The sequence below is a fragment of the Schistocerca cancellata genome, unplaced genomic scaffold (genome assembly GCF_023864275.1).
Source record: "Schistocerca cancellata isolate TAMUIC-IGC-003103 unplaced genomic scaffold, iqSchCanc2.1 HiC_scaffold_718, whole genome shotgun sequence".
Classification (NCBI taxonomy): Eukaryota; Metazoa; Arthropoda; class Insecta; order Orthoptera; family Acrididae; genus Schistocerca; species Schistocerca cancellata.
This window is the reverse complement of record NW_026046729.1, coordinates 15,030,944-15,053,162: the sequence shown is the minus strand read 5'-3', so window position 1 is coordinate 15,053,162 and position 22,219 is coordinate 15,030,944. Positions and strand designations below refer to the sequence as shown.

Genomic DNA, 22,219 nt, shown 5'->3' with positions numbered 1-22,219 from the left:
TGCTTAGTACAGTCTAAAAGGGGCGTGAACAGCATGAGATGTCAAATGATCACAATGAAGGACACGCAAATGCCACGGGACTCATGTGAGACCGTGTTACCAGCACCTGACAGAGTTTCAAAGTGACACCATTGCGTGTCTCCATTTGGCGAGCTGGTCGAATCACGTAATATCTCTAGTTTGTCAAAATCGACGTTTTGAGTACCATGGCTATAATATGATAAGGTTTATAACTGAAACAGAAACCAGCAACACGTATGGTTTAACAAGTTATATTTCAATCGAACCATAACCGTTTCCGGACTTTTATTGTTTTTATTTTTGTTTTCTTTCTACAAACTCGTCTTCAGATGGTTGTTGCACGTTTTGTTTTGTTTTGTATCCGTTACAAGGGTTTGCTGCAGTACAACAGGCGGAAAGCGCTTTTTGTTTTCTTTCTATCTTAGCGCAGAAAATCAATAACGGATACGAAACGAGGCCCCAACGACAAAACAAAACGAAACGTGTAACAACCATCTGAGGAGGGATTGGCAACGAAACACCCGAAACCAGTCATACGAGAGGGTACCCAAAAAACAATCGGAATTATTTTTTTAAAGATGTACATTTTGAAATTGTTTACAAAATAACCTTATCCCCGTGAAAATACTCTTAGTTACAACTAATACATTAGTCCCGCCGGTGCTTCTACTGTTCGAAAATTTTTTTGTAGTCATCCTTAGAAATGGCTGACAGCTCCTCCTTCGTTTTTTCCTTACTTCTTCGCGGCACGGAGTCACGTCAGGTGAACAAGGTGCTTGGAGCAACGGAACCATGCGATTTTTAGCCAAAAACTAACATGAATAGCTGTGGCTACAGGTGCGTTAGCGTCTGCCTTCTTCATTCCCAAATCTTCCGTTAAAATTCGCTGAACCGAGTTCCAAGACAATCCACTAATCTCTGACAGTTAATCTATTGTCTGACGATGGTCTGTGAGCACAAGCTCTCGATTTTTTTTCAATATATTTGTCAATTCTGGCAGTTGATAGGCGCCCAGAACGAGATTTTTCATCAATCGACATGTCGCTATTATTAAACCGAGCAAACCACTCGTATGCTTCCAACATTAAAACAGCTTCAGCAGAATTTTTACGCAGTAAAAAGGAAAATTTCACAGCTGCACGCTGTTCAGTTAAACTTGCCGTCAGAAAAAACAATCACTGCAGGTGAACAGAACTAGCCAAGTCCACAACACAGACGGCACTAAACTGGTAATGAGTTGCGCTCTAGCGGCAGAAATGCGTACTAAAAAGCTCCGCCCACGGTAGTGTTACCTCATTTCTTTTTTTGAGTCACTTCCTCCTGGTTTGATCCAAATAAACCTTGTTAAAGTATACTTGTGGCTTGTTGCTGTTTCACTTGTAGGCATAATCTCGATTTGTGCGGCATTCGGATGCGGTGGTGCATATTTGTGTTGAAGGTTACGACCGATCACATGAGACAATCATAAGGGCGGGCTTCACATCTGCGCCTGCCATCCGAGATCAAGTAACGGACAACTTGCAACGTTTTGTGTCATTCCGCCATCTGATCCGAGGCTAGAAGGTGCAGAAATAGGGCATTACTATGCCAGGTGTAAGCTGCCGTTAACACCGCAAGACAAAATGTTGGGTATGGAGTTGTGGCGTGACCAGGAATCATGGATTGCTGGTGAATGGCGTCGTATTATGTCCAGCGATTAATCATAGTCCTGCACAAACCCAGAAGAACACTTTCATCAGGTATGGGAACGACTTTTCAAGAGGTCTCTATACTGTAATGTTTCGAAATGCACAGCGGTGTTACTCCTGCCACTACGGTGTGGAAAGACATCGAGTATGACTTCAGATCATGGCTGGTGGTGACTGAGGGAATTATGGGGACACAATAGTATGTTGCAGACATCCAGACCGTTCATGGTGCCATTTTGCTGCGGGAGAATGTACTTCCCCATATATCACTTGTCTCTCTGCAGATTCCGCTTGATATTGAGCTACTCCCATTGCTAGCAAGAGCCACAGAAGTGTCCGAGATGCAACATTTGTGGCACCAGCTCTGATATCACATACGTCCCATTGCAAGTATCGAGGATATCAAATACCACTTCCAACAGGTGCAGGCCAGCTTGCTTCAGGAGACGATACAGATGTTTTACGACCGAATCAGTGTATGTGCAGAGCCCTGTGAGATGCAAAATTATATAGATATCTTGATTCATACTGCCAATTTCTTTGTGAATTAGGCTCGATATCGTAATCACTCAAATAACATCACATATCCTCTTAACCCATGAACTTTCACATCCGTTATTCCTGGGCGCCTGGGCGCTTCACTTCGTTTACCAGGTTGTGTCTTACACAAAACTCTTCGTTAGTGGACAGTCTATTCTCTACTAGTAATGTTTCGCATGACATCCACTGACCTCATTTTCGCGATGAATTACTCGAAGAGTGTTCCACTGCACAGCAATAGGACTGTTTCAGCGTAAATTGTTTATCTCTATTTCGATGTTTCGTGTGTATTCATTACTAAGTCATGCAAACAGAGTACAGCCTAAAAATTTTATCACTCTCTCTACTAGATACATTCATTTATTTATTTAACGTTGTTGTTTATTTCTGCTACGTGTTGGCTGTTAGTCTGAAAGCATCAGCGTGATATGGATTACAGGTTCCGAGTACAGTTATTTCAGTTTATCACTAAATAGCATAATTCAGCAACCGTAGCCCAGGCGAACTGTGTTCTTCCAACTTTCTCCCATACAGAAGAGAAAACAAAAGTTATAGTAAACACTGCCTTTCCTTTCTCTTGGCATGGTTCTACTAACAAAAACCAGGCTAGCGTTTGGAGGAAACTTAATGAGGAATTTGTAGGAGACAAGAAACTGTGTTGTCAATAATCTCAATTACATAAACGAAAACTAAATTATTTACAGATGCGAGAATGCATTATATATTTCTAGATGTATGGGGAGACACAATTAGAGAAACTGAGTAAAATAACTTTCGTACTTAAAGAAAGAAAACAACAACAGGAGCATACCAGAATATTAACGTTTGCATGTAATTACAGTAAAATCTGAAAGTGCATATCATATATGACAGTCTACAATAGAATATAAAAGAGATAATTGACGAGTCAGACAACAATCTAATATGTCCTCCAACAAAAATCATAGAAACCACTAATTACAACTCATTCAGTTTGGTTACACCGTATAATGAAGTATGACGAACAACTTTTTCTCTTTCTTCTTGTACCTCATTTTTCAATATATCATTAATTAATTATTATAGAACCAGTCTGCTCCAATGACACCCGAACTGGATGGATAGCAAAAATATTTATGACACTTAGGAATTACAATGACAAAATTATTGAAACGAGAGAGAAGAGTTATATGCAAATAATAATTGATAATATATAATTTTCAGCTAGTTCAATTAAAAACAGATTCTCAGTTTTATATTTCGCATTATCCATAGTAACCATGCCCTTTTCCGGTTGAAGAATATTTTGTAAAACCTAATGGGTCTAACGTATATCAATTAATAATAAATTATTTATCTCTCACATAGATTAACAAAAGATAATTTTAATAGCTTACAAGGTTTCGTACTGACATAGTCGTTTCTGATATGATGTGTCTATCATAATGACCATAACTCAATATTATTACATCAGGTACGGAATGATTAGTTATTTGTTAGTTAACATAGCTTACACTATAGGAGAAACAGTTAGGAACGGTTGTGTGTAGAGCTGAATCATTTTTACAGGAAGATTGTGGATTGGAGGTAAGTAAGTCTATATGTGGGTCAATAATGAGCCGTGTTGACAGGGGGGATAAAATGAACGGGAAAAGAAAGGAAAGAAACGAATTTACAGATGTGGAGAAAGAATGTGGATGGTGGTAGGCTAGACCTGAAAGAAAACATTCAAGTCCGTCGACTTGAGAGGTCTGGGATAATTTAGAGTCTGTTGCAGTAAAATCATTCGATATCGTACCAAAGGCGTGTAGGCGGGGCAGGGTATTTGTATTGAGAATAATTTTTGGGGGTAATGGGAGTATATTTGATATTTGCTAGTTTCTGAGACGTATATGGGTAGCAAAGCGAGGTGAATGTGATGAACTGGTAACAGAGTAATATACAACAGGCTAAGAATATGCTCAATGTTATTTGTGCAATTTGGAGGGAGTGATAGATTTTGTGAAAGCAAAAATTATGTGGCATTTCCATAATCGAAGGTAGATAATCTATAGGTTTTTCCCTATTTATGTGTTTTTCATCTTCACCAATTCGATGAAGAAGACGGGCGGAGAGTCCCGCTTGCTACAAAAGCCAAGATATCGTTTTCCTGTGTTTTCACGGAACAATAATAGATATATAGTGTGTTCCAATATTCAGTGCTCAGCCAAATATATTTCGTTAAGCAACAAGGTGTTGGCAACACGTACTGAGAGAGCACTAAACATGCATAAGAACGCCTTTGGTGAAAGAGATGAACAAGTAGTGCTTCTTCTAACTTCTTCACAAAAAATAGAGTTACGGAATTTCAGGACATCCTGGCGATCGTATTGACTTACTGAACAGCCTGCAGTGCTGGAGTGCCTGCTTGATTGGTCGCAATATACACTCCTGGAAATTGAAATAAGAACACCGTGAATTCATTGTCCCAGGAAGGGGAAACTTTATTGACACATTCCTGGGGTCAGATACATCACATGATCACACTGACAGAACCACAGGCACATAGACACAGGCAACAGAGCATGCAGAATGTCGGCACTAGTACAGTGTATATCCACCTTTCGCAGCAATGCAGGCTGCTATTCTCCCATGGAGACGATCGTAGAGATGCTGGATGTAGTCCTGTGGAACGGCTTGCCATGCCATTTCCACCTGGCGCCTCAGTTGGACCAGCGTTCGTGCTGGACGTGCAGACCGCGTGAGACGACGCTTCATCCAGTCCCAAACATGCTCAATGGGGGACAGATCCGGAGATCTTGCTGGCCAGGGTAGTTGACTTACACCTTCTAGAGCACGTTGGGTGGCACGGGATACATGCGGACGTGCATTGTCCTGTTGGAACAGCAAGTTCCCTTGCCGGGCTAGGAATGGTAGAACGATGGGTACGATGACGGTTTGGATGTACCGTGCACTATTCAGTGTCCCCTCGACGATCACCAGTGGTGTACGGCCAGTGTAGGAGATCGCTCCCCACACCATGATGCCGGGTGTTGGCCCTGTGTGCCTCGGTCGTATGCAGTCCTGATTGTGGCGCTCACCTGCACGGCGCCAAACACGCATACGACCATCATTGGCACCAAGGCAGAAGCGACTCTCATCGCTGAAGACGACACGTCTCCATTCGTCCCTCCATTCACGCCTGTCGCGACACCACTGGAGGCGGGCTGCACGATGTTGGGGCGTGAGCGGAAGACGGCCTAACGGTGTGCGGGACCGTAGCCCAGCTTCATGGAGACGGTTGCGAATGGTCCTCGCCGATACCCCAGGAGCAACAGCGTCCCTAATTTGCTGGGAAGTGGCGGTGCGGTCCCCTACGGCACTGCGTAGGATCCTACGGTCTTGGCGTGCATCCGTGCGTCGCTGCGGTCCGGTCCCAGGTCGACGGGCACGTGCACCTTCCGCCGACCACTGGCGACAACATCGATGTACTGTGGAGACCTCACGCCCCACGTGTTGAGCAATTCGGCGGTACGTCCACCCGGCCTCCCGCATGCCCACTATACGCCCTCGCTCAAAGTCCGTCAACTGCACATACGGTTCACGTCCACGCTGTCGCGGCATGCTACCAGTGTTAAAGACTGCGATGGAGCTCCGTATGCCACGGCAAACTGGCTGACACTGACGGCGGCGGTGCACAAATGCTGCGCAGCTAGCGCCATTCGACGGCCAACACCGCGGTTCCTGGTGTGTCCGCTGTGCCGTGCGTGTGATCATTGCTTGTACAGCCCTCTCGCAGTGTCCGGAGCAAGTATGGTGGGTCTGACACACCGGTGTCAATGTGTTCTTTTTTCCATTTCCAGGAGTGTATTACGTGTAACGCTACACATGGCGTGCAAGCTTCCTGGAGCTCAACCAATAAGAATTCTTTCGCTATAAGTAAATGAAAATCGAAGTGAATTATAGCCCTACAGGCTCAGTAGATCAATGACTTGTAATAATTCTTGCAGAAGCGACACCTGTACCAAAAACGCGACAATGTAGGCCCTGGTACGCAGATACAGGCTTTGCGCCGATGTTTATTCAGCGGTTTTTTTTTAATGTGTTGTAACAGTGATGTGAACATTGAAGGACTTTAAACACATTTAACGGTGTTCTCTTCTCAGTCACACCCAATCACCTGGATAACCTGCACAACCCAAGGTGCATTTTTTGCTTCATGTTTTATAACAAAATATATCTGTTGATGATTCTGTCATCATATCTGTCAGTTTGATCACAGAATTTTTGAACAACCTATAGAATACTTCGATAGAGATAGAAACTATAAATTAATCATAAACTGGTATTGATTAAATGTTTATTTATCTTAACAACTGTAATGACAATTGGGGAGAGCATTGAAATGAGATGGCGTGTAGGACCCGAGTTGTGTACCAAAATGATGAGTGTGAACCTTGGTTGGCCATGGAAGATTAAGGTAGTTTATATCTCATAGTGCAGATAGACACCACGAATGATTGCGTCATCTGGGTGTGGAATGGGGCTTAACGTTCATTGAGAAAGTAGGTGGAGCGTCTGGTGATGTGAACATGGTGGGATGTGGTGATGCAGGTGCGCCAATAGTCCTGGATTCCGGGAGTTCGGGGATACATTGTGCATTGAATTTTGAAGAAGATTTAGAACTGCTGTAGGTATCTGAGAAGTTGTAATTCCACCAGCTGTTGTAGGTACATGTAGAAAAACAGTGTAGATACAACTTGTAATAGCTTACTAGAAAAAATGTTAGCTTATTATTACTATCCCCGATTCTCAATGTATTTAATTTTTCCAATAACTGATGATCGTACATCTAGTTTGGTTTTCACCCTCCATTTGTCCTTATCTGCCCGTAAATATTCTGCATTACTTCTTACCATTAGTATCTGCACCCATATGCACAGTCATCACAACCTTTTATTTTCCCCCTGTGGCACCCATTCTCCGTTCCACTCTTTTTCCTTTGTAGATTACTGTATTACTTCTTCTTCTTTCGGTACGACTGTTATTAAACATGATGGCATTCCACTAATGGTGGTCGATTTAAAAATTGATATGAAACCGACTGCAGGTAGAGTAATAGTTAAAAGTAATAATCTAGAACAACTTGGTGATAGTTAAACGACAAGTAAAGTTATACATCAATAACGAAACTAGCCACGTCTACTTCCTAGTTGATGACTTCACATGTGAAGCTTTCCCTCCCAGATATCACTGCAGGCCATCTCCAAATGTCCATCAAAGTTGCAGCCTTTTCATTGAAACTTCCTGCAGATTTAAACTCTGCACAACATCAGGACACGACACTGGGATCTTTCCCCTTCGCACGGAAGTGCTCTGCTGACTCGCTGCTGTACTTCCGCCAGTGTCTAATCTTCCACCTTGCAGACTACACACGTCTCCTGCATACCTTAAGTGACTACTGCTCCTGGACGAAAGGATATTGCACAGACATGGCATAGCCACAATCTGGGGGTTAGTTTACAGAATTCGTTTTCACACTGCAGCAACGTATGCAATTGGAATCCTCACGTACTCGTGTTTTCTCTTCAAATTTTCCAGAGTTTTCTCCACATACAGGGTGATCCATTGATCGTGACTGGGGCAAATATCTCACGAAATAAGCGTCAATCGAAAAAGCTACAAAGAACGAAACTTGTCTAGATTGAAGGGAAAACCAGATGGCGCTATGGTTGGCCCGCTAGATGGCGCTGCCATAGGTCAAACGGATATCAACTACGTTTTTTTAAAATATGAACCCCCGTTTTTATTACATATTAGTGTAGTACGTAAAGAAATATGAATGTTTTAGTTGGACCACTTTTTTCGCTTTGTGACAGGTGGCGCTGTATTAGCCACAAACATATGGCTCACAATTTTAGACGAACAGTTGGTAACGGGTAGCTTTTTTAAAACAATATGCAGAACGTAGGTACGTTTGAACATTTTATTTCGGTTGTTCCAATGTCATACATGTATCTTTGTGAACTTACCATTCCTGAGAACGCATGCTGTTACAGCGTGATTACCTGTAAATACCACATTAATGCAACAAATGCTCAAAATGATGTATGTCAACCTCAGTCCATTTCGCAATACATGTAACGACATTCCTCTCAACAGCGAGTAGTTTGCCTTCCGCAATGTCCGGACATGCACAGATAATGCGCTGATGCATGTTGTCAGGCGTTTTCGGTGGATCACGATTGCAAATATACTTCAACATTCCCAACAGAAAGAAATCCGGGGACGTCATATCCGGTGAACGTGTGGGCCATGGTATGGTGCTTCGACGACCAATCCACCTGTCATGAAATATGTTATTCAACACCGCTTGAACCGCATGCGAGCTATATGCCGGACTTCCATGATGTTGGAAGTACATCGCCATTCTGTCATGCAGTGAAACATCTTGTAGTAACATCGGTAGAACATTACGTAGAATATCGGCATACATGGCACCGTTTAGATTGCCATCGTTAAAATGGGGGCGAATTATTCTTCCTCCTATAATGCCGCACCATACATTAACCCGCCAAGGTGACTGATGTTCCACTTGTCGCAGCAATCTTGGATTTTCCGTTGCCCAACAGTGCATATTATGCCGGTTTACGTTACCGCTATTGGTGAATGACGCTTCGTCGCCAAACAGAACGCGTGCTAAAAATCTGCCATCGTCCTGTAATTTCTCTTCTGCCCAGTATCAGAACTGAACATGACGTTCAAAGTCGTCGCCATGCAATTCCTGGTGCACAGGAATATGGTACGGGTGCAATCGATGTTGATGTAGCATTCTCAACACCGACGTTTTTGAGATTCCCGATTCCCTCGCACAATTTGTCTGCTACTGCTGTGCAGATTAACCACGACAGCAGCTAAAACACCTACTTGGGCATCATAATTTGTGGCAGGTCGTGGTTGACGTTTCACATGTGGCTGAACACTTCCTGTTTCCTTAAATAACGTAACTATCCGGCGAACGGCCCGGACACTTGGATGATGTCGTCCAGGATACCGAGCAGCATGCATAGCACACGCCCGTTGGGCATTTTGATCGCAATAGCCATACACCAACACGACATCGACGTTTTCCGCAATTGGTAAACGGTCCATTTTAACACGGGTAATGTATCACGAAGCAAATACCTTCCGCACTGGCGGAATGTTACGTGATACCACGTTTGTGACTATTACAGCGCCATTTACCACAAAGCGAAAGAAGTGGTACAACAGAAACATTCATATTTCATTACGTACGACACGAGTATGTAATAAAAATGGGGGTTCCTACTAAAAAAAACAGTATTGATATACGTTTGACCTATGTCATCACCATCTAGCGGGTCAACCATAGTAAATTCAAAAATGGTTCAAATGGCTCTGAGCACTATGGGACTTAACTACTGAGGTCATCAGTCCCCTAGAACTTAGAACTACTTAAACCTAACTAACCTAAGGACATCACACACATCCACGCCCGAGGCAGGATTCGAACCTGCGACCGTAGCGGTCACGCGGTTCCAAACTGACGCGCTTAGTACCGCACGGCCACACCGGCCGGACATAGCAAATTAAATGTATGACAATAACAATCATGGGGCCGTCCCAAACAAGTACTAACCGAAACATGATACACACGGAATCCTCAACAAATACCCCCGCCCCCCTCCCAAGAAGAAGAAGACAGCGATAACAGAAATTAGCATACAACTCAAAAACGCATTACACCGAATTTTACTTGACCTGCATAGTTCGGACGAAGCCAATGATACCAATAACCTACAACTAGCAGAATTCAAGCTAGACGAGATTTTTTTCGTTTGATGCTTATTTCGTGCGATATTTGGTCCGGTCACTAGCAATGGACCACCCTGTATACTTCATGAAGAGTCTGTTGCAGGCTGCATGTTTAACGTAATTCTTTTGTAACTTGAAAACCAAAAGAGTTAAAGTTTTGTATTTTTATTCCTTTTAAAGAGTTTTAATACAGGTTATGAATTGCTTTAATTCTGACAGGATTGATATGAGATAATCTTAAAGTCTTCCTGAAACTACATCTTACTATACAGGGTGATTCAAAAAGAATACCACAACTTTAAAAATGTGTATTTAATGAAAGAAACATAATATAACCTTCTGTTATACATCATTACAAAGAGTATTTCAAAAGGTTTTTTTTCACTCAAAAACAAGTTCAGAGATGTTCAATATGGCCCCCTCCAGACACTCGAGCAATATCAACCCGATACTCCAACTCGTTCCACACTCTCTGTAGCATATCAGGCGTAACAGTTTGGATAGCTGCTGTTATTTCTCGTTTCAAATCGTCAATGGTGGCTGGGAGAGGAGGTCGAAACACCATATCCTTAACATACCCCCATAAGAAAAAATTCACTTCTGCCGTACTCAATAACACAAAAAGCTTTCTGTTGAGCGGTCGCCATCTTAGCATCAACTGACGCTGACGCCTAGTCAACAGCGCCTCAAGCGAACAAATGTACAACTAAATGAAACTTTATGGCTCCCTTAATTCGCCGACAGATAGTGCATAGCTCTGCCTTTTGTCGTTGCAGAGTTTTAAATTCCTAAAGTTGTGGTATTCTTTTTGAATCACCCTGTATTTTTAAATCGTTGTTGGGTAGTTGCTAAGTACGGAAGACGCCCTTTGATGACCGCTTTGTGTGCGGCAGTTCCCCGGGTCGAGATAGTGGACGAGCGGGGCGACCCGGCGGTGCAGGACCGCTTCTACAAGGAGGGCAGCACCATCGAGCTCAAGTGCGTGGTGAGCCAGGCGCCGGCGGCGCAGCAGCACGCCGGCTACATCACCTGGCGGCACGGCGCGCGCCTCCTCAACTACGACACGTCCCGCGGCGGCATCAGGTGAGCAGCGGCGGCGTCGCCAGCGTAGTGCGCACGAGCGCCGCATTAGCCGACCAGGGAGCGATCCTGTGTGCGCGTCACGGAGCGGTTAATAAGGCCTCTATGGCCGGACGTGGGGGTTGCACCCCTCTACCATCCTCCACACCTACAAATCCTTAATCCGTCAAATTCTATAAGTCCCTCCAGATCCTTGAGCGTCAGGCACTCCGCCTCGCCTTCCGTATACGCCTCCCGTCCCCCACGCGGATCCTCTATGATCTCATTCCTGTCCCCCATCTGCTCCTATTCCTCGAACATATCCGCATCCTCTACACCTCCCGCCGTGTTGAACCGCCTCACCCCCTGGTTGCTCCTTTCCTCTCCCATCCCCGCCCCCTGCCACGTCTTCACCGTTGTGTCCCCCCTACTCTCCATCTCTACACCCTACATCTCCTTTCCCAAGGTGGCTTCCATCTGCTCCCCCTCCCGGATGATGCCCTCTCTCCCTCCATTTATCCTTCCTATCAACTCAGATCCTCACCCCCCCTCCTCTCCTCCGTCCTTTCCCTGGGCTCCCTCTTCCTCCCCCCTTCCATCCTGTGATTTCTCCCCGCCTATCATCTCCTTTCTGTCCCCCTCCCCCCGAGTCCTTTTATACTTCCCTCCTCTGCCTTCCTCAATCCCTGGCCCATCTGCTCAACACCCTGCACCCCTCTTATGGATCCTTCTCTTCCATTGGCTCATTCCCCCCTCCCCCTTCACTTTTCCTCTCCTTCCCCCCCCCCTCCTTTTTCCCGTCATCTGACCAGTTTCCCCCACCTGCTCTCGGGTGTGGTATGTCGTATTTGTGCCAACTTTTAGCGCAGTGTTTACGTGAGTGTTCTGTGTTGTGCGTCCTTCCACAGTGTTGCGAACAGAAATCATGCTGTCGCTGGGTGTGCTTTTTATATCTCTTGCGAACAGAACCCAGACTGTCGCCGTGTTTTTTTAATTGTCTGTCTATTGTTTTTCTGCTTCTTGTGTGTTTTATTAGCTTCATTGACCCTGTGTTTTATGTTTTACGCTCCAGAATTTTCTGCCATTTTTACCTTTAAGTCACCGATTTTCTCGCCAACTGTTATTTTTTGTTATCTTCATCTTATTAAAACAAATTCTGTAGGCTGAAGAGCGGCGTAATAAGCTGCTGCCAGCCCGCCCCCTTTAGGGGGAATCGAAACCCAATAAAGGAAAAAAATAGTCCGTACGGCGAGAGACCAGTTCTGGCAGTTGAAGTGCACTTGGCGCACGGGCTTCGCGAGTCCCCGACTGGCCAATCGGATCACGAAATTTCGATCACGTTACCGTGACGACGTCCCAGTGTTGCCCCGCTGCTCGGTAGCCCCTGCTTTCAGTCAATGGTGCTGAGTGCTTCGTTCAAGTTTGAGTGTGTATGTGTGAATCCCAGTAATTCTTTGAGTCTATTGTCCTGTGTGGAAAATTGCTTAGTGCAGTGCAGAGCAGGACACTTTTGGGAAAGGAGCTACGCTGAAATCTCTCAAGCACACGAATTTACATACAGACTGCGTGTTTACTTTGTAAAGGAAAGGGACAAAGCAGGGACTTTTGATGCAAGTGAAACAAGTGATTCACAGGGTGGTTACATCACAACTATGAGTGCGACAACTGGTAAAAGTGGGCGATTAGTTATTACACAAGCCAGCTCTACGAATGGTTTTGTGCTCAGTGTTATGTTGATGTCTCAGATACAAAAAGTCTGTTACCAACAGAAAATGAATCCAGTTAAAGTTAAGGACTTTATTTACTTATTTGCTGCCAAATTTCAGTTTTCGTAATTGTTTTGTAATAGATAATGTACCGTACTATACTAAAGATTAAAGAAAGGCAAACCTACCATTCTAGCATTTGTAGACTTAGAGAAAGCTTTTGACAATGTTGACTGGAATACTCTCTTTCCAATTCGAAACGTGGCAGGGGTAAAATACAGGGAGCGAAAGGTTATTTATAATTTGTACAGAGACCAGATAGAAGCTAGAAGAGTCGAGGGGCATGAAAGGCCATCAGTGGTTGGGAAGCGAGTGAGACAGGGTTGTAGCCTCTCCTCGATGTTATTCAATCTGTATATTGAGCAAGCAGTAAAGGAAGCAAAAGAGAAATTCGGAGTAGGTATTAAAATCCACAGAGAAGAAATAAAAACATTGAGGTTCACCGATGACATTGTAACTCTGTCAGAGACAGCAATGGACTTGGAAGAACAGTTGAACGGAATGGACAGTGTCTTGAAAGAAGGATATCAGATGAGCATCAACAAAAGCAAAACGAGGATAATGGAATGTACTCGAATTAAGTCGGGTGATGCTGAGGGAATAAGATTAGGAAATGAGACACTTAAAGTACTAAAGCAGTTTTGCTATTTGGGGAGCAAAATAACTGATGATGGTCGAAGTAGAGAGGATATAAAATGTAGACTGGCAATGACAAGGAAAGCGTTTCTGAAGAAGAGCATTTGTTAACATCGAGTATAGATTTAAGCGTCACGAAGTCGTTTCTGAAAGTATTGTATAGAGTGTAGCCATTTATGGAAGTAAAACATGGACGATAACTTGTTTGGATAAGAAGAGAACAGAAGCTTTCGAAATGTGCTACAGAAGAATGCTGAAAATCAGATGGGTAGATCACATAAGTAATGAGGAGGTATTGAACAGAATTGGGGAGAACAGTAGTTTGTAGCACAACTTGACAAGAAGAAGCGACCGGTTGGTAGGACATGTTCTGTGGCATCAAGGGATAACAAATTTAGCATTGGATGGCAGTGTTCAGGGTAAAAATCGTAGAGGAAAACGAAGAGATGAATACACTAAGCAGATTCAGAAGTATGTAGGTTTCAGTAAGTACTGGGAGATGAAGAAGCTTGCACGGGATAGAGTAGCATCAAACCAGTCTCACGACTGAAGACCAGATCAACAACCATTCTGAATAGTTAAATAAGCACCAACGGTTGCTACAAGCAGAGACGAAACACTGAGCTGGTTGAATACTATTAAAATAAGTTTTTAACAGAATATGCAAAAAGCAGTATTCCTGGAATTAGTGAAACACAACAAGCCACAGAAGATGCAGTATGTAAGAGAACCACATCCACGACGTCATAAGTGTTCAACAGTAATATTGCAATTACAATACCGTTAAACTTGTCCGTGCTCAGATAAAAGCAGATGTCACAGAATAAAATATAACCTTTACAATGTGCAACTCAAAGAGGCTGGTAAATTGTAAGATCCATATGTTGAAAGAGATTACAAGATCGAACATAGAAAAAGGCGTAAGACTATAATCCGTACAAAATATTGTAATATCTCTATCAGACTATGAGGACAGCAACAGCAAAGATGCATAAGTGTATGTACTCGTTACAAGAGCTAATCGTTCAGATGACGATTGTCTTGAGTTTTCTGTTTCCCCCATGAAAAGTAAAGGTAACGTGTATAGACTCGATATTTTATTCCTAAACTGTTTGTGCATTATGCTGTACCTTGTCAATGCAAAAGGTTTTCTGTGTGTGTTTAAGGATGCATACATTGCTACTGTACGACGAAAAAGCATAGAATCAAGGAAAATGTCACGCTGTAGAACGCTGCCAACAGGAACGCTACAATGAATCATGCAGCATTTTTAGGTTCTGTAGACCTGGCTGCTGCCGAAGGGTGGGAGGGGAAGGTCAGTCACCTTGCTCCCAATCCTGCCATTCCCCAGCCCAATGCACTGTCATCTGCGCTGCTAGCCGTCAGAGTTGTTCTCTTGCCTTACACAGTCACCAAACTGCCAAAGATGAGCGATATTACCTCGAGTAAAGTCAGTACTCGGCGATAATGACCAGGTGGTGCCAATGACCATTTAGAATGCGTCCAGTTGCACTTAGGTTTCGGTTTCGTGTGTGCAGGCATCATGTGTTTGCTCTGGACTCACCCCACATGGATCACCTCAGAGAGACTCATTGTCGTCACCAGTCGATAACTGGTCGTTTGTTAATAATTTCCTCTGTAGCTGAATAGAAGTCCTCAGATGGTGCAACTGCAGAGTGACTCACCATTAAATCATTCACTATATATAACTGACTAGCTGCCAGAAACTGGCCATCCGCATTGCCTCTAGCGCAACTCTGCATTCTTTCATTGGTAAACTGAAGCGATAAGTTTTCAACATCAGATTTGGGCAAGTTGTGGAAAATGTTTCCATTTAATCGTAGAACAATTGGGCTTGGTCTATGAGACCCACTAGTTTTTGTTTCATTGGATTTATATTCTTTTAGTTCTCAATTTGACTCGAGCACTCTGCTAGCTTCCTAAAACATCAGAGATGAACCATTCATGTAGTGAATGAGGATTTGTTTTGCTAGTCACTGTTTGACAGTCTTCTAGGAATAGCGCTTGTCTGTCAGTGTGATCTCTCTTTTATATTGGTTTAGGCCTATAATTAAGCTACTTTCTTAACTATTTGTGATGTCCTAATACCGAATTATCATTGTCAATAGTTTACAAAATAAAATGACATGGTGAAATCTTTGATACAGTGTAATTTACAGAATTTATACAACGATAAGAATGATATACACAATTCTGATGCAGACCCACACTTCAAAAGAAGTTATGATAATGACAGTAATAGAGAAATAAGTGGTGGTCAAGAGGAAGATTTTCAGCCTTCTGCCAGCACCGAAGCAACTGGTTGTTGGTTCAACTACAAGTCCTATAACTGACTCAAGCTCGTCACCTATGTGCTTTTATAAAGGAAGATAGAGAACAGCTCAATGGAGAAAAACTTGTTTCACACAAAGTGTTCGAACAAGATGTCATGACATAGTTACTATGCATTTGCCTGGAAGTATTCGAGCTGTGATTGATATACATACATGGTTAGGATCATGGCAGTTATTGTTCAGCAGTCCATTGATTGATTTAGTTCTTGAATCAACAATATCACTTAGAACAAATATACAATTGACCAAAATATGGGTAGGCCTACAAGTTTTGATGAATGGAAGGTATGTGTCAGCGTACTTTACTTAACTGGAACATTGCATTGCAAGACTTTTGGAATACAGATCGAATTGGAAGAGAAATTTTTCAATCAAGTATGTCATTGAAAAGGTTGAGCGTTTTGACTCGTTGTATGACGTTCGACAATATCCGTATGCGGGAAGAAAGAGAAGCACAGGATAATCTTGCTGCCATACGATATATTCTTTATATATTTGTCTCCAATTGCAATGCATATTTTGCTCCGTCAAACGCTTTACTTTGGACGAAACGATCGTTCCACACAGAGACAGGTGCAAGTTCAGGATTTATATCCCAAATAAACCTGCCAAGTACGGGTTCAAGGTTTCCACCCTGACTTGTTCTAAAAAGTATTAGTAATATGCAAAATATAACGAAGTCTACGCAGGTGCACGACCACCAGGACCCTACAATGCCAGTAATATGGCGCACAATGTTGTTTTGCATCCTGTAGACAGAATAAAAGGGTATGGAAGAATTCTGGCACTAGACAGTTTGTTTATTTGTTATCAGATCGTCAAAACAGTACTAAAAAGAAAGAAAATTACTGTTGTTGGTGGGTTAAAGAAAATAAGCCCGATATTCCAGTTGATTATTTATCAGAAAAATTGAAAATAAGACTACACAAGTATGGTTGAATTTCGGGAAGATGTCACATTAGTTTTGTGTATACCAAAATGAAATACATCAGTACTGCTTATTTCACCAATGCAGTGTGATGATGAAACTAGTCTGTGAGAGCAAGTATAATAAAGTACTACAACAAAGCAAAGGATGGCATAAATGTCGTTGATGCTATGTATAGTGAATACACTGTGGGTAGACCGACAAGACGGTGGCCTCTCTCTCTTTTTTCGGTTGAACATTGCTGCTCCCAATGGCGACATTGTATTCAAAGCGAGCAAAAGCGTTTCAGTTACAAAGAATACCTCAGAACCCTAGGAAACTTTCTCATTACACCATGTGTGACAATGAGTGCAACTTAGCAAAGCCTCCCACGCCTAATTCGCAGCCCTGCCTGTAACCTATCTATCACCCAAGTAGAAAGAATGGTTGAAGATCCATAACCAGGAGAAAGTGGAAGATGTTACAAAGATAAGGACAGCAAAACTAAATAGTTTTGCAAGATTTGCAAAATGTGGTTAAGCTTGGCTCATCCTCAATGATTTTCTGTGCTGTTTAGAAAAATGACGACTTCAGAGGACGATATCTCGCAAATTATTCTTTATACTCACAATTTGTATTTATGTAATAAAAATTCTACGTTTTTGCCTATTAATTGCACAAATTACTCTCACTTATATTTGTATTTCAATTATATTTACTTACATTTCCAGTTTACTCACCTTTAATTTTACAAAAAAGTATGGTTCTTAGTGTTCTCTTTACAATTATTGTATAATTCAAAAAGTTAAAATGATGTCACAATAGCATCTAGTACTACCTGAACACAATAAAAATTCGCCATTTGATGTAAATAGACCTTTTATCACTTATTATAAGTGTTTTGTTTATTGGGTCCTATAGACCCAGCCCAACCATTCTTGAAACTAATTTTCGATCGACTGTTCCAGGGTTTTACAACTATAACCCTAGAGTTCAAAATAAGAATGCAATCTTTCACCCACACAGTTGAATCTGTATGTTGAAGTAGCAGCGATGGGAATGAGGGATATCAGATGTTGATGCAATTGGTACCCTCAGTGAAAGTAAGAAATAATTGCAGCACTTACTGAAAGGGAATAAACAGTTTACTCAGCACAGAATATGGACTGAGAATAAAGTACTGAAAGACAGATGTAATAAGGAGTAGCAGAAATGAGACAAGTGCATAACTGCCCATCAAGATTGAGGTCCAGCAAGTAGGTGAAATAAAGCAGGTTTGCTGTCTCGGAAGCAAAATGACGTATAGCAGATGAAGCAAGGACATATAAAGCAGACTAGCATGGGTGAGGAAGGCATTTATGACCAAAGTACTAGTACTGAACATTGGTTGTAAACTGAGGAAAAAATTTTTGAGAATGTATGTTTGTAGGACAGCACTGTAAGGAATAGAATCATGGGCTATGAAAAAGGCAGAATAGAAGAGTATCAAAGCATTTGAGATGTTGTGCTATATAACGAAGTCGAAAATTGTGCAGATAGATCAAATATGAAATGAAGAAGAGATGGCAAAGAGAAAAATATATGGAAAACTTACAGGAAGAAGGGACAGGGTGACATAATGTTGGTTAAAACATAAAGGAATAACTCTTTTGGTATTATTGGCAGCTGTAGAGGGTAAAACTAGCAGAGGAAGACAGAGACTGCAGTATATCCAACGTATAAGTCAGCATGCAAGATGCAAGTGCTACTCTGACGTAAAGATCTTGGCATAGGACAGGAATTCGTTGTTATCCGACCAGTCACAAGGTTAAAAAGAAGTGACTACAGCATGAAGTTACTACAAAGAAAGACAACGTAGTCCTCTTCCACACACACTTTTTAATGTGTGCAACCAAATTATGGATAAAGGCTACAAAACGTTTTAAATTTATCAGTACAGAAGTTCCTACACTGCGGCTTGCTGGGGACCAAGTAATTTTTGGAATGATAATGATTCACAAAATGCTGTTCTTAATTTAAATAACGAGACAGAGAATACGATCTGAAGATATCCACCATGAATTCAGAATTGGGGCAGTCTTTCGACAACATGTCAAAAGAGGAAAAATCGAAAGTGGTAAGCAGATTAAAGAGTGAGATAATAGACTTAAATATTTAATGCGGAGTAATACACAATAACATTTTCAAGTATATCTGTAGAACTATACACACATTGCAGAGAAAGAAAGTTCATGGAGATACTTTACTGAAGTTCTGTATGGTTATGGCTATAGACACAATGTACTATGGATATGAAAACTGAACCATTTAAAGTAAGATGAAAAGAGATTTCAAGCTCAAGAAATGAACTTCCTTAGATACATGGCTGGATGTACCTTAATGAATGAATAAAGAAGTGGCAACATTCTAGCTCCACTTCATGTGAAGACGTAAATAATACGACAAAACAATATGAGTTGAGATGGAAAGAAGACATAAACTCGATGCCAGATGCAAGAATCACTAAAACAATAAAACAATAGAAACCAGGAAGGGCAATTAAGAGAGAACTTAACCAATTTTGAAAGATGATGGGGTCTTTGATGTAGATGATGATGATGATAATGAGAATCATTTTGTATACCTAGTAGGGTCTATATCATTCTATACAATTGTATTATTGTGTGAAAATAACCAGTTAAAATGGCGGGAGAACAGCAAAGCGGCCACAAATTTCTGAAAAGTGGAAAGACACAGCTGTTCTCATACAAATTTTATCTTTTGTGAAACCATTGTACAACTGTCTGATAAACCTGTACTAAAGGACGAAATAAATGTTTTTTGTTTGATTGTCAGTATATGTTGTATTACGATGTATCGATTTGTTTGCTTGCTATATGGCACTTGATCAACTAATTCTAATTCCAGTTCCAAAGAAAGAAAATGTTTACAGTTGTGAATATTACTGAACTACCGAACTATCAGTTTAAGAAGTCATGGTTGCTGACTACTAATATGAACTATTTTAAGAAGAATCGAAAAACTGAACCTCAGAGAAGATCAGGTGGTTTCCAGAGTAATCTAGGTACATGCAAACTAATACTGATTCTGCTGCAGTTCTTAGAACATAGGTTTTGTCAAGATGGTACTGTTACCGACGACTGTGCCGCTAAAGTGGAGCTATTGGCCGCAGTTTTCCGAAATTTCTTCAGCAGCGAAGACGAATGGAATATTCCAGAATTTGAAACACGAACAGCTGCTAGCATGAGTTTCTTAGTAGATACCTTAGGGGTTACGAAGCAACTCAAATCGCTTGATACGGGTAAGTCTTCAGGTCCAGTTTGTATACCGATTAGGTTCCTTTCATATTACGCTGATACAATAGCTCCCTACTTAGCAATCATATGCAACCGCTCGCTCACCGATAGATCTGTACCTACAGGTTGGAAAATTGCGCAGGCCGCACCAGTGTTTAAGAAGGGTAGTAGGGGTGATCCATCGACCTACAGACCTATATCATTGACGTTGGTTTGCAGTAGCGGTTTGTAACATATATTGTATTCAAGCATTATGAATCACCTCGAAGAGAACGATCCGTTGATACGTATTCAGCATGGTTTCAGAAAACGTTCTTGTGCTCTTTATTCGCACGAAGTAACGGCCGCTATCGACAGGGGATCTCAAGTTGATTCCGTATTTCTAGATTTCCGGAAAGCTTTTGACACCGTTCCTCACAAGCGACTTCTAATCAAGCTGCGGGCCTTTGGGGTATCGTCTCAGTTGTGCGACTGGATTCGTGATTTCCTGTCAGGGAGGTCGCAGTTCATAGTAATAGACGGCAAATCATCGAGTAATATTGAAGTGATATCAGATGATCCCCAGGGAAGCGTCCTGGGACCTCTGCTGTTCCTGATCTATATAAATGACCTGGGTGACAATCTGAGCAGTTCTCTTAGGTTGTTCGCAGATGATGCTGTAATTTACCGTCTAGTAAGGTCATCCGAAGACCAGTATCAGTTGCAAAGCGATTTAGAAAAGATTGCTGTATGGTGTGGCAGGTGGCAGTTGACGCTAAATAACGAAAAGTATGAGGTGATCCACATCAGTTCCAAAAGAAATCAGTTGGAATTCGATTACTCGATAAATAGTACAATTCTCAAGACTGTCAATTCAACTAAGTACCTGGGTGTTAAAGTTACGAACAACTTCAGTCGGAAAGACCACATAGATAATATTGTGGGGAAGGCGAGCCAAAGATTGCGTTTCGTTGGCGGAACACTTAGAAGATACAACAAGTCCACTAAAGAGACAGCTTACACTACACTCGTTCGTCCTCTGTTAGAATATTGCTGCGCGGTGTGGGGTCCTTACCAGATGGGATTGACGGAGGACATCGAAAGGGTGCAAAAAAGGGCTGCTCGTTTTGTACTACCACGTAATAGGGGAGAGAATGTGGCAGATATGATACGCGAGTTGGGATGGAAGTCATTAAAGCAAAGACGTTTTTCGTCGCTGCGACATCTATTTACGAAGTTTCAGTCACCAACTATCTCTTCCGAATGCGAAAATATTTTGTTGAGCCCAACCTACATAGGTAGGAATGATCATCAAAATAAAATAAGAGAAGTCAGAGCTCGAACAGAAAGGTTTAGGTGTTCGTTTTTCCCGCGCGCTTTTCGGGAGTGGAATGGTAGAGAGATAGTATGATTGTGGTTCGATGAACCCTCTGCCAAGCACTTATATGTGAATTGCAGAGTAATCATGTAGATGTAGATGTAAATGAAGACAAATGTACGTTTATAGCGTTTACAGAATGCCTTTGAAAACGTTGACTGGAAAGCACCCTTTGAAATTCTGAAGGCATCAGGAGCAAAATGTAGGGAGCGCAAGGCTATTTACGACTTGAAAAGGAACCAAACGCCAATTATGCGATGAGAGGTATGAAAGGCAAGGAGTGGTTGGGAAGGGATTCAGGCAGGGTAGTAGCCTACCTCCAATGTTATTCGATGTTTACAATGAGCATGCAGTACCAAAACCAAAGACGAAATTTCAGAATGAATTAGAGTTCAGTGAGAAGAAATGGAGTTTGCTATGACACCGTAATTCTGTGGTTTGGAAGAACTGTTGGATAGAATGGAGGATATAATATGAACATCATCAATGCAAAACAAGTGTAGTGAAATGTACTCGAGTTAAATCAGTGTTACTGAGAGAACTAGAATAGGAAGAGAGACACTTTAAGTAGTAGATATGCTATATGGGCAGGAAAATGACTGATGATGATATATATAAAATGTAGACTGGCAATCGCAATAAAAGCGTTTATGAGGAAGAGAAATTTGGTAGCATCAAATATAGATTTAAGTTTTAGGGAATCTTTTCTGGAGGTATTTGATTAAGTATGGAGGTGAAACGTGGACAACAAACTTTTCAGACAAGAAGAGAATATAAGCGTTTGAAATATGGTGCTACAGA

The 22,219-nt window shown here is 41.9% G+C and overlaps 1 protein-coding gene across 1 annotated transcript in view; it reads left to right on the top strand.

The window, feature by feature from the left end:
- The window catches only part of LOC126141542 (irregular chiasm C-roughest protein-like), a 501,974-nt gene that overhangs the window by 431,079 nt on the left and 48,676 nt on the right, over positions 1-22,219 (top strand). The window contains exon 5 of the mRNA XM_049915255.1: positions 10,937-11,126. Coding sequence (XP_049771212.1) covers positions 10,937-11,126 — 190 coding nt within the window. The remainder of the gene's footprint in view (positions 1-10,936; positions 11,127-22,219) is intronic.